This window comes from Nannospalax galili, unplaced genomic scaffold (genome assembly GCF_000622305.1).
Source record: "Nannospalax galili isolate Female #2095 unplaced genomic scaffold, S.galili_v1.0 scaffold1173, whole genome shotgun sequence".
NCBI lineage: Eukaryota > Metazoa > Chordata > Mammalia > Rodentia > Spalacidae > Nannospalax > Nannospalax galili.
Window position 1 is genome coordinate 27,452 of NW_008331991.1, and position 12,206 is coordinate 39,657.

The 12,206-nt window shown below is 43.3% G+C and overlaps 1 protein-coding gene across 1 annotated transcript; it reads left to right on the forward strand.

The window, feature by feature from the left end:
- The first annotated feature begins 632 nt into the window (after nt 1-632).
- Nucleotides 633-10,236, forward strand: LOC103729085. Its single transcript, XM_008827058.2, has 4 exons — nt 633-943; nt 4,158-4,730; nt 5,237-5,360; nt 9,496-10,236. The coding sequence occupies exons 1-4, from the start codon at nt 633-635 to the stop codon at nt 9,652-9,654; spliced, it is 1,167 nt and encodes a 388-aa protein (XP_008825280.1). The 3' UTR covers nt 9,655-10,236.
- The last annotated feature ends 1,970 nt before the right edge of the window (nt 10,237-12,206 follow it).

The window sequence follows — 12,206 nt, forward strand, 5'->3', positions numbered from 1 at the left end:
TAGCCCTAGACTGGCCTGATCTTCCTGTCCCTACCTTTCAAGTGCTGGGATCATAAGTATCACCACCGTAGTTCAATCTTCAAGATTTCTAGAGAAAGAGATGAGATACATTTGGCAGAAGTATTTGTCTTCAGAAATTTGTTTCTTCTTAGCGCGATACTCAAAGGGAAAAAAAAATATGGTCACCGACTTGATCACGCACAATAAATGACTACTTTCTCTTGAGGGGCAGCATACCACAGGGATTGGGAGTCAAACTCCTTGGGTTTTAATTCTGGTTCTGCTATTTGCCAGGTCATGGACCCTCTCTGTGCATTAATCTCCATCTTTCACAGCCTTGGATATCTAGCTGCCATATGCTTTTACTGTCAAATGCTTTGCTGATTATGAGCACTTATCCTGTGCAGTTTGTAAGCAATGCTTTCCATTTCCATCAGCGTGTTCATCTGCAAGCTGGTTTCAACCACCTTGCCAGCCACAATAGTGAGATCTGCAGCATCAGAGGCAACTCACAAAGGGAACTGAGGCAGAGGGCAGTTCTGGAAAGGGTCAGGAGTCAAGGCTTCTGAGGAGGTGGGCAGCAGAAGCCAGGTCCTGACCCTGGGACTATTCTTGCTGTCAGAACCCCTACGATGGAGACACACCAACTTCTCCAGGCATTCCCTCCTGGTCTGTCAGCTCCCAAGTTTGAGTCCTGGAATGAAGGATATTTGGCTGAGTCTGGCATGGCTTTTCCTGCCCTCCTTCTCACACTGTTTCAGAGGTGGGTAGAAGCTATATCTGATCCCCTGGCTTCCATAACAGGAGGCAGCAACGGAAACCAGGCACGGGGATCTGTTCTTTTGCCAAGATTATATAAAATGAAAACTTCTACCCAGAGGAACATGTGGTGCTTCCAGCAGCACTATGGGATTCTGGGAAGTCAGAACTCTGCTGAACATGGGTAAGACTTTAAATTCTCCTTAGTAGTTCCATGACAGCGGTGTGCTGGTTAACACTGTCAGCCCTGGCCCTGTACTATATTGCCTCAGGGAAAACTCTCTCTTACCTGGTTAGTTTTGAGTCACCATGCTTTCACTGAGCACCATTGGGAAGACTTGAGCAGGAGCATGCAGTTTGTTTACCCAATCGTATCACAATTGCACTGATGATGGAAATGCACAGAAAAATCAATAGGAAGTGAGGCTTGAGCACGTAGTCCTTAGTTGACATTATTTGTAAATTTATATGATATGATTTCTAGTCATAGCTTTTTGTAGCAATTGTCTTGAAAAATTAACAATCTGTTCTTAGGAGTTATTAGGAGCCAGCTCTAGGATAGACCTTTCTATGAAGTAGATTGTTATAAAGAGACAGAGATGGTGGGCTGGATCACAATTATCTATCTAAGATGCTTGTGGCAAAGGCCTACAAAATTTTAACAGTAGCCTGTAGCATTGGAGACTATCGAAAATAGAATAATAGTCCTGATATTTATATAGTAAAAGAAACAGCCAACATCCCAATCATTGCTTTTGAAAATTTATTTTGAGTGTATGAGAGTTTTGCAGGCATGTATGTAAATGCACCCATGTGTGAAATGCTGTGGAGGCCAGAAAGAGGAGTTGGATGCCCTGGAACTGAATTTATGCACAGTTGTTAGTCACCATGTGGGTGCTGGGAACTAAACCTGGATCTTCTACAGGAGCAGCCAGAGCTCTTAACTGATGAGTCTTCCTCTCCAGCCCCATCATCCCAATCATTTTTGATCCTCATAACAAATCCAAGGGAAAGGTAAACAAAGCATGTTATTAGTGAGGGGACAGAGAGAAGAGAGAAGCAGTCACAGAGATGAGAGAGCTGAGACTAGAACTGGGTCCTCAACTTATGGCTTACTGTTTTCTCCTTCCTGTCCTGTCTGCATGACCAGTGACAGTGCTGGAATGTGCTGTGAGCAGCCATGGTATAATCTGGGATGTGATTTTTAGGCTTTGTATTAGTCACTTTTCTGTTGCTGTGATAAAACACTGTGACCAAGGAAACTTATAAAAGGAAGAGTTTATTTGAGCTTACAGTTCCAGAGAAATTAGAGTCCATCATGGCTGGGAGACATGGTGACAGGAGGTAGCCAAAGCAAGAGTGGGAGCAGAAAGCAGAGACTCACATCTTCAAGCAGGCACAATAAACAGAGGCGACTGGAAATCTGTCAAGGCTTAAAAACTCTCTAAGCCTACCCCCAGTGATATGCTTCCTCCAGCAAGGCTATGCCTTTCAAGACTTTCCAAAACAGCACCACCAACTGGGGACAAAATGGTCCAAATACTTGGAGCTTATGGGGGATATTTTCATCAAACCACCATAGGCTTCATTCCCCCATTTCAGCTCAGGTAGTTCTCATATTTCATAAATAAAGAATGAAATAAAGTTGGGGGTCTAGGAAATGGCTTTAGTAATCAATCTGTGGTGATAGCCAAACTCCAGTAAGGCTTCCAGGAACCTCTGCCTCTGGTGTTCATGTCCCTGGATCCTATACTCCACAGTTCTGAATTGTATAACCATTAGGGAGTATTGGTACGCAACTTCTACAGCCAGTGATTGGGGGCCCTGTGCCTTGGCCTAGCTCTGTTGGCTTACCTGTTCTGCTGCAGGATGCTGGTGGCTTCAGAGATCTGTGGAAAAGCTACTGCCAGGGACTGAGGCCTCCCATGGACAGCCCACACTGTTTCCTAGAGCTGTGAGTGTGACAACCTGGAAGGGGATCCTGGGCTGCAGACAAGCCCTCAGATGGCAGCAGCCCCTTTGAGAAAACCCAAGCTTAGAATCACCCAACTTAAGGACTCCATGTTTTTACTTGAAAAATGGGATCTTACTATATAGCTCAAGACGGCCTAGAACTTACTATTCAGCCCAAGCTGACTTCAAACATTATCCTGCCTCAGCATCCCAAGTGCTGAGGGTATAGTTATGCACCACCACACCTGGTTAAAAGTACTCCTAAATTCTCCACCCACGGACACTTAGATCACCAACCAACGTTTATAATGTTTTAAGCCACTGAGTTCTGGGTTGACCTGTCACATAGTGTTATGGTCTAGATATGAAGTCTCCTGTGCTGAGGACTTGGTCTCCGGCTGTTAGTAGTAACTCAGAGGTGAAGGGATCATGAAGGCATGCACCTCATCAGTAGATGAATTGATTGATAAATCCCTGGCAGAATGGGTGCTTAGGAGATGGGACCTGACTGAAGGAAGTAAATCACTGTAGAGTGGCTTTGAAGAGTCTATCTTGCCCCTGGACCTTTTCACTTTCCCTCTCTTCTTCCTGGCTACTTGAGCTGAGCATCCTTCTCCCTAGGCTCTTGTATCATTCTTCCATGTTGTCACAAGCCTAAAAACAAAGGAGCCAGCTGATCTGGATAAAACTTCTGAAACCATGATCTACAATAATCTCTTTCTCATTTAAGTTAATTTCTCTCAGGCATTTTATCACAGGAACGAAAAACTGACTAGTGGCTGTGTGTGCCTTTAATCACAGCACTTTGGGGCCAGCCTGGTCTATATAGTGAGTTCTAGGCCAGTTGGGGCTACAGTGAGACCCTGTCTCAAAAAAACAAAACAAAACAAAAAAACCAGAAGACTGACTAGCACACCACTAGTAACAATAACTGAATTTCTGTCAGCACTTCACCACATGGAGTTATCTCATATGCAGAGCTGTGGAGAGAGAACCTAGAGTATTTTCCAACTGCTTTTCATCAAATAAGTTGACTTTCAAGTCAACACTGGGAAGCTTTTGTAAAATAAAACTTTTGAAATGCGTTTTCCTGTTAGTGCTTTTGTAAGGACCTCTATGTAGTAGGGAGTAAAGTGCACTCCATAGCAGCTAATGGCCTAGGCATCTCTCAGTTGCAGAGCAGCTTGAGCTGGAACTCTCCAGGGCATCCTTTGAGCACCTCAGCAGGAAGCATCTCCAAGCACTTCAGACTGCACCTCTAATTCTTTTGTGTCTCTCTTTTGGAAAGCTCGAATTGGGGGAAGTAAGGAAAGACATTAATTAGGAAGGGAGGGGACCGGGCCCCAGTGGATGTCGGCAATGGGAGTCTTAAGGTCGTCTACAGGACACCAGCTGGAGGCACCCTGGGCACACTGGGCGGTTTCTGCTCGTGCCACCCGCTGAAGTTCGCTCTGGAGAGACCAGCTCAGGGTTCCACGCAGAAGAGGATCCGCGCCGCGGGCAGAGCCGGTCCAGGGTCACGCCGCTCCTCGGCTGCCGCGCCTGGGCCGGCTGGAGGCTGAGACCCGGACACCAGCGCAGCTGCTGTCCCCGCGGAGGAACGGCGCGCACGGCCAGCCGGCCCAGCATGGAGTGGGAGCTGAATCTACTGCTTTACCTGGCGCTCTTCTTCTTCCTGCTCTTCCTCCTGTTCCTCCTGCTCTTCGTGGTCATCAAGCAGCTGAAGAACTCGGTGGCCAACACGGCCGGGACGCTGCAGCCCGGCCGCCTCTCTCTGCACCGGGAGCCGTGGGGCTTCAACAACGAGCAAGCCCTCTGACTGGCGCGGGCAGGCGGGGTCTTCGCGCCCCTCCGGAGCACCCGGCTCAGCAGGCTGTGCGCCGCGCCAGGCTCCAGGTGTGCCCGCTGCCCCAGCTCTCCGGACCAGCTCCAGTGCTGGGGACTGTGCAGGGTTCTGGCCCCGGGTCCAGCTCTTCCAGAGAGAGCCTCATTCCGGCAAGGAGACACAGGGAAAAGAGGTGAGCCTTTGAAATGGGAGTGGTTTGAGCACCTGCATTGGTATCTAAGGGTGGAAAATCACATTTTTTCAGCGAACTCAGTTAAGACACTTCCAACTAAATTGATAGTCTAAATTACTGAAGAAGACGGGATACATTGCACTTGAAGCTCTGGAGGGAGTTATGCCTCTGGTGCTTGGAAGAGAGTTGGGGGATGGGGATTCCTAGTCTAGCCTGAGGGTTGCCAAAGGTAGGCTTAGACTCTGGGACAGAGGACAGTGGCCATGAGGGTGATTCACTAGAAAGTGACCTTTTGGAATGGAGGGCCAGCGGAAAGGGCTGCCTTGTATAGAGTATAGAACCAGGAGGAAGGGCAAGTGAGAAGGGAGAGGCCTGCCTGTAGACTTAGGTTAATAGATTAGAACTCTTACAAATGAGCAGTTGGCAGGAGTGAACTCACCTATGCACCTAAGGCACATGTTACTGTGAGAAATCACCCATCCATCAAATCTGGACACTTTTCCTAGATCCATGTCACCTGGACCTGGGCTGGTTGATGTCCTTTACTGGTGGGCCCAGGACTGCAGCTTCAGTCACAGCCTAGGAACCTGGCAAAGCTGGACAGTAGGAGGTGGAAACTGTTTGCAAAAGGTAAGCTGGGGCCTCTCCTTATGGCCAAACTTCTCAATATCTAGGGCCTAATGAAGTGAGGGGTCAGAATGCAAGAAATAAACACCAAGGAGTTAGCAAGTCAACCAGGAGGTTGGAGCTTATGGAAATTAGAAAGAGGCCAGAACATCCACAACTTTAGTAACCATCCTGCACTTTGGGAAACAGTGCAGAGGTAGTCTGAGTGCCCTGTGATACAGACACAATTTGTCTTTAATTAATAGGAAAGATTTGGAGTTAGTTGTCTCAGGGTGGAACAAATTAAGTTATACAAATAATTATTGATATTAGACATGAAGACCATGGAGAAAGGTTAAAACCCATGACATAAATTTTTCCTAGGTTGGTGATACAGAAACGAAGTAGAAAAGAACTGTTGATAATTTAAATGGAAGGAAAAGTAGCCCTAGTTAGGTGAGTAACTGGGAGGTGATTTGCACTTGAGGTATTCAGTTGATTTCCTGCATTTTCCTTCATTCTGACAAAAGAGACCCAATCTTAAATGAAGCCACTGGCTTCATTTAGTCTTGAGTAATTCTCGTCTGTCTATTCTCTCTTTATCAGAGCTATAGTATGGCTTGATTTGGATTTCTAGTCTGAATTCCAAACTCAGCAGCAGTGTATCTGCGTTGTGCTTTGAACAATAGTCCTCTAATTGTAGGGGTGTGTGGTTAGCATGAACATTAAAGAGGAGCGTGGGAGTGATTAATGAGCAATTATGGTTGCTTATAAGGATAGAAAATACTCATTTCATATTTTGTAAACAATCAGGAGATAAGTGGTTTTAATGACCAGTTTGGCTTCTTGATTTTGTAATCTTCATGACAGCACTAAAGTCCAGAAGTATAATTTACCCCAACTCTTTCTTGATAGGAGAGAACAAAGAATTTGGCCATCTCAGTATTAGGCCTCGCTCTCTGCTGGCTATATAGAACAGCTGCTGAGAAAGGAGTGGCCACCTTCATCCTGAGTCCAGGGCTGTTCTGTTAACCACCAATGATAACACACTTGTTTCTAAGTTCTCAATTAACCAGGCCAAAAAAAAAAAAAAATTTATTCTTCCTGTCTGCTTGCCTGGCACTTGTCCCTAGAACTTGGGAATTAGAATCCTTTTGCCCTTAGAACTTGCTGTATCTTCTTTAGTTAGAAACTCTGCCTTTGGAAATTTGACACCTGTGTATGAATTGCCTTTTCTTATTCTTTTATCTAATCACCATTTTTCTAAAACTCAGCATAGGACTGATCCCCCCCCCAATCAGAATTACTTTGAGACATTATGAACCCTGGGCTGGACTGAACTTGCTATGGAGGCCAGGCTGGCCTGGAAATTGTGGCAGACCTCCTGCTTCTGCCTCCCAAATTCTGGGATTACAGGACTATGCTACCAGGCTTGGCAAAACAATAGAACAACAGCACCTACTTGAACTAGAATTAATGCTCTGATACCCACAATGTCCAGGATCCAATTTCCGCGTATTAACTACTCAGTCCATTGACCCTAGTCCAGATGGTAACATCAATTTTAAGAAGTTAATTAATTTATTTTATGTGTGTGAGTGTTTTACTTGTATGTGTGTATGCCATGCAGTGCCCGAGAAGGCCTGAAGAAGGCATTGGAGTCCCCACAACTAAGTTAGGGACGGTTGTTAGCTGTCTTATGGGTGCTGGGAACTGACCAATGTCCTCTGGAAGAGCACCCAGTGCTCAGGTGCTTGTAAGGTCAAGCCATCTCTCCAGCCCCAAATTATGTGAATTCTAATATACATATGAATGAGACAAGGTCTCAAACTAGTTTATGCTGCCTTGAGACTCTGCCAGCCTCAGCCTCCTGAGTGCTGGGATTACAGGTATGTACCACCATGCCTGGCCAATTATATTTTTAAAGATGAAGTAAATATGAATTAGGCACTAAGGTATTTGATAAGCCAGGAACACTTATAATGTTACTTTATTATAAATTATCCTGTTTTGAAGCTGGAGAGATGGCTCAGTGGTTAAGAGCACTGGCTGTTCTTGCAGAGGACCTGGGTTTGATTCCTAGCACCCACATGGTGGCTAACAACTGGCATTGTACAACATGGGTGCACTTACATGTATGCAATCAATACACTCATATACATAAAATAAAAATAATAAATAAAATATTTTAAACAATTTAAAAATGATAAAATATCCTGTTTTTAGTGACTTTAGCAATGTTAGAAGGTAAATTGTCTTTGTTATAAGGAAATGAGCCATAATTACATAATTCAATGTCTTTTATTTCAAATGTTATTTCATTATTTCTAAATTTTAGCAGTTCAAGATGTCACATATTATTTGTATAATCTTGATTGTTCACTCATTTCCAGTTCACTAATTTCCATTGCACTAATCACAATACATCTGCAGTTCTGATTGGAAAGGACCATTCTAAGTTGAATGGGAGTGCTGTCTAATATAAAGTAGAGCCCCATGCCTGCACTTCAGTTTCAAGGCACAGCTGTGGCTGCAGGCCTGATGCCATCTGGTGTGGCTCTATAGAGTAGGAAGAGCTTTGCCAAGTGTGCGCTGCACTGGCTTTTCTGGGAATGACAAAGTGCCAGGATTTGTTTTTGGTTCATTGCAGGGGTGGAGACTTGGAACTAGGGAAGTAAAAAATACTCAGTACCCTATTTTTAATGTGACATTCTATGTTCCCAGTCTTGTCTACAGTTTTCAAAATAAGTTCACTAGAATTAAAGTATAAATGATGAAAATTCTGAGCATTGTAAATGGTTAAGGCATTTAAGAATCGTGGGTGATGTTGATTTGTTTCTAAATAATATGCTCTAGGGGCTTTTAGAGTTCTACTAATAGCAGTATAGAATACAGAAAGTTTCTGCAGAGTTCTGAATTTTGTTTATGACTTTTGCAGCTAGTTTGTGGTACTTGTGCTTCTTTAAGCTGAATCCATAATTAAAACTTTAAGATCACCAGAACTACTGGCAGGTGTCTACACCACATACAAGGAAGATTCAGAATTCAGAATTCAGTGGATTATTGATGTTGGTTCCCCTTTGCTTGAATCAGTGATGTAAACTCTTCAAATCTCCATTTATTACTTTCCTTATGCAAATAAGGCTTCAGTTTAAATGCTAATCTAATTGTCTGAGTGGAGAGTATTTTACCATATAGGAAGATAGGAGAAAGGCAGCCTGTATTTCAAAATACATCAAACTGAGAATGTTTGCCCCCAACTTGATCAAGCTGAAAATCCCTGTTTTCCTTAACAGCAGCTGCTTTAACAGCTTGATCACCTTGGGCCGTATAGCCAGATTTTGAATAACTGGATGGGCTCAAGTTAAAATCTCTACACCCAACCTTTGTTTTAGTGGTATAAATCTGTGGAGTTACTTAAATTTTTGGAAAGGTCCAGATTCTTCAGACAAGGTTGGCTTTACTTCAGGTGGAAATCTCACTATTCTCTAGAGCATCAAGATGGATTGCTGCTAAAGATGGGCTTGGCTTTTCCTAGTGTAACTCACACTTGATGTGAGGTTGTGTTGCTTCAGCAGTTCACAGGCAGTAGGCTGCAGGTGGCTGCTGAAGTCTCTTGAGTATTTTTCTCCAGATTCCAAGATGGTGGCTCCCTACAAGAAGGAGAAAGCCCAAAAGGAAAAATAGGACATGCCAATCTGAATCCATTTCCTTTTAAAAAGTTTCTCAACAGTTCAACCCTTTTATCTCACTGACCACTGCTTTCTATAGGATTGATTGATGATGTAGTTGTAACTTTCAACCAAAATCTGAGGGCTCTTGATAAGAAGGAAAAGGGTGCTGGATCTTGGGTGGACAATCAGAACTCTATGTCAGGTTACAAAATACCATTGTGAAAGAGCAGTGTTCCAGATAAGTCAAACTCACGCCTCTGTCACACCTGTATAGCTCCAAACAATGAGGCTGAACAGAGTGAAGTCAGAAGTTCTCAGGAAACACTTGTTAGGACTGATTTCTTCACTAGGCAACATGTTTGCCCAGCACCAGAATTTTCTAGAGGAGTACACTGGAGAGCTGCACATTTTGGGGGTGTACATGATCTCTTTATGGACGTTTGGTACGGGATAAAGATAGTTTTTTTCTCTTTTGCTTTTTCCAGAATTCCCTCATTTTCCTGACAGTTAGATTTTGGTGGGATCTAAGTCTGCCATTCCTTTCATACTCTATGCCCAGAAAGGCTACCTCTCTTCCTTCTGTGACGGCACCCCCAACGCCTCTCAAGCAGCTTCCACACACAGCCTACATACTGGTGGAGTAGAGAGAGAAGAAACACTTCCCACATCCAGAGCTCTCCAAAAGAACTTTCTGTGATGTGGAAATGTTCTATATCTCTGGTACCCAATATGGAAACTACTAGTCATGTGTTTAGTAAACACTGAAATGTGGCTGGTAGAGCTTAAATTTTATTTAATTAAATTGAGACAGCCACACAGAGCTATTGGCTTTTGTATGCACGGTCCACATCCTTGTCTTCTTTGTGTTTTGGAATTAGAGGGGGTAGAGGCAGCTGACTATGTGCTCAGGGTCTCCATCTCCACTGCCCTACCTTGCACTGAGTTTGTCCCTTGGAGGAAAAAGAAAATTAGTATGTGGTAACTAAATAGAAGATGTCAATATCTACCTATTGCACTTCTTTCTGTACCAAGCAGGTTAGGTCTTGTGCTCAATTTTAGTGATAATTGATCATGGAAAAAAATGGCAGTGTGGCTCTGTCTCACGCCCCCCCCCCCGGCCCTAGTTCAAGCTCCTGGTTAATGACTTGGCAGGGGTCATTCTGTCTGTTATGCCTTTTATTCCATGTTATTTCACTGTTGTAAATGCTAAATGTTTATTCCATGTATGTTTTTCAAAATACTTAGTGGTTTGTATTTTTTTAAAGGTTGTGAAATAAAAATTATATGTAACTCAGTTTTTTGTGTATGTGATTTTTGGTGAGCTGCTATTATTCATTTTGCTGAGTTAATTAGGATATTATCAATAAATGAAAAGAAATGTTGCTTTTTGTATCATATTTCCCTTTTAGTGGACAAGTTTATATGTCAATTAATACCATCTTTTTAAAAACATTCAATGATTCTGTTATGCTTAAAGTCTGAGTAAAGTGTAAGTGATGTGGAAGCAGTGGATTTTTTTTATCAAGTAATCACTTTTTACAGAGGCAAAGATCAATCAAGAGGCTGTTCTTTCAGAGGGACAATGAGAGCACAACTTGTCTGCTGGGCTAGACTTGTCTCCTGGCATAGAATCTCGTTGTATCAGAGCCTGGCCAGCTAATAGGACTCCCACTACCTGTTAATGCTCCTTTAGTTCTGGCAGAAGGAAATGCTTCTCTGAAAGTGTAATTTGGGGGTATTTCCTTTTCAATTTTATCGCAACATGTCTGAGCCTCTAAGGATGAATTCCTCTTGTTGAGCTGGCATAATGAGTAGTAGCAACACCTTCTCCAATTAATAGCTTCCCCCAAGAAAAAAACAACAAGCCTTTACACCCTCAGGTTGTATGACAGAAAACCCCTTAAAGAGGAACAAAATTGCACACTTATGGGCTGAGAGCCTTGGTGGTTGCCTTGAGGAACTGGAAGCATAGGAGGAGCTGATGGCAGCCTAAAGATGCCTCAATAACTGATGGTTCAATCCTGGGTTCTGCAAAAAGCTCTGAGTAATCCCTGCACTGGCTTTTTCATTGCTCTGTAAACCCTGGCTGTGTGGGATGACAGTGGCAGTGGCTGAATTCATCACATGCATTCCATTGATCCAGCAACTCTGGCTGGGCCAGCTCTCATTTCTGAATCTCCAGAAAATTATAGGTTTGCAGTCCTACAGCCTTTCACTGGATTTCTAGCAGTCAGTCTGTTCTTTCAGAGGGACAATGAGAGCACAACTTGTCTGCTGGGCTAGACTTGTCTCCTGGCATAGAATCTCGTTGTATCAGAGCCTGGCCAGCTAATAGGACTCCCACTACCTGTTAATGCTCCTTTAGTTCTGGCAGAAGGAAATGCTTCTCTGAAAGTGTAATTTGGGGGTATTTCCTTTTCAATTTTATCGCAACATGTCTGAGCCTCTAAGGATGAATTCCTCTTGTTGAGCTGGCATAATGAGTAGTAGCAACACCTTCTCCAATTAATAGCTTCCCCCAAGAAAAAAACAACAAGCCTTTACACCCTCAGGTTGTATGACAGAAAACCCCTTAAAGAGGAACAAAATTGCACACTTATGGGCTGAGAGCCTTGGTGGTTGCCTTGAGGAACTGGAAGCATAGGAGGAGCTGATGGCAGCCTAAAGACGCCTCAATAACTGATGGTTCAATCCTGGGTTCTGCAAAAAGCTCTGAGTAATCCCTGCACTGGCTTTTTCATTGCTCTGTAAACCCTGGCTGTGTGGGATGACAGTGGCAGTGGCTGAATTCATCACATGCATTCCATTGATCCAGCAACTCTGGCTGGGCCAGCTCTCATTTCTGAATCTCCAGAAAATTATAGGTTTGCAGTCCTACAGCCTTTCACTGGATTTCTAGCAGTCAGTGAAGCCTTATTTCTTATTAAAATATGAGCTCTTAGAGTCTGGGGAACATGGTTCTCTTCGAAGTAGTTGTTCAATTAAAAATATATATTATATTATTTTCTACACTGAACATCACCTTATTAATCTCTAAGTACCCTGTTTGGAGATGTTTTATTGAGTTGTGGCAATTCTTGATATCTCAGACACATTCTTTTAAGAAGATATATGCTTTGCAAATATTTTCTCCCATCTTATGGTTAATCTGTTCATTTCAATGGCAACATTTAAAAATTTTTAAAAATTTATTTAC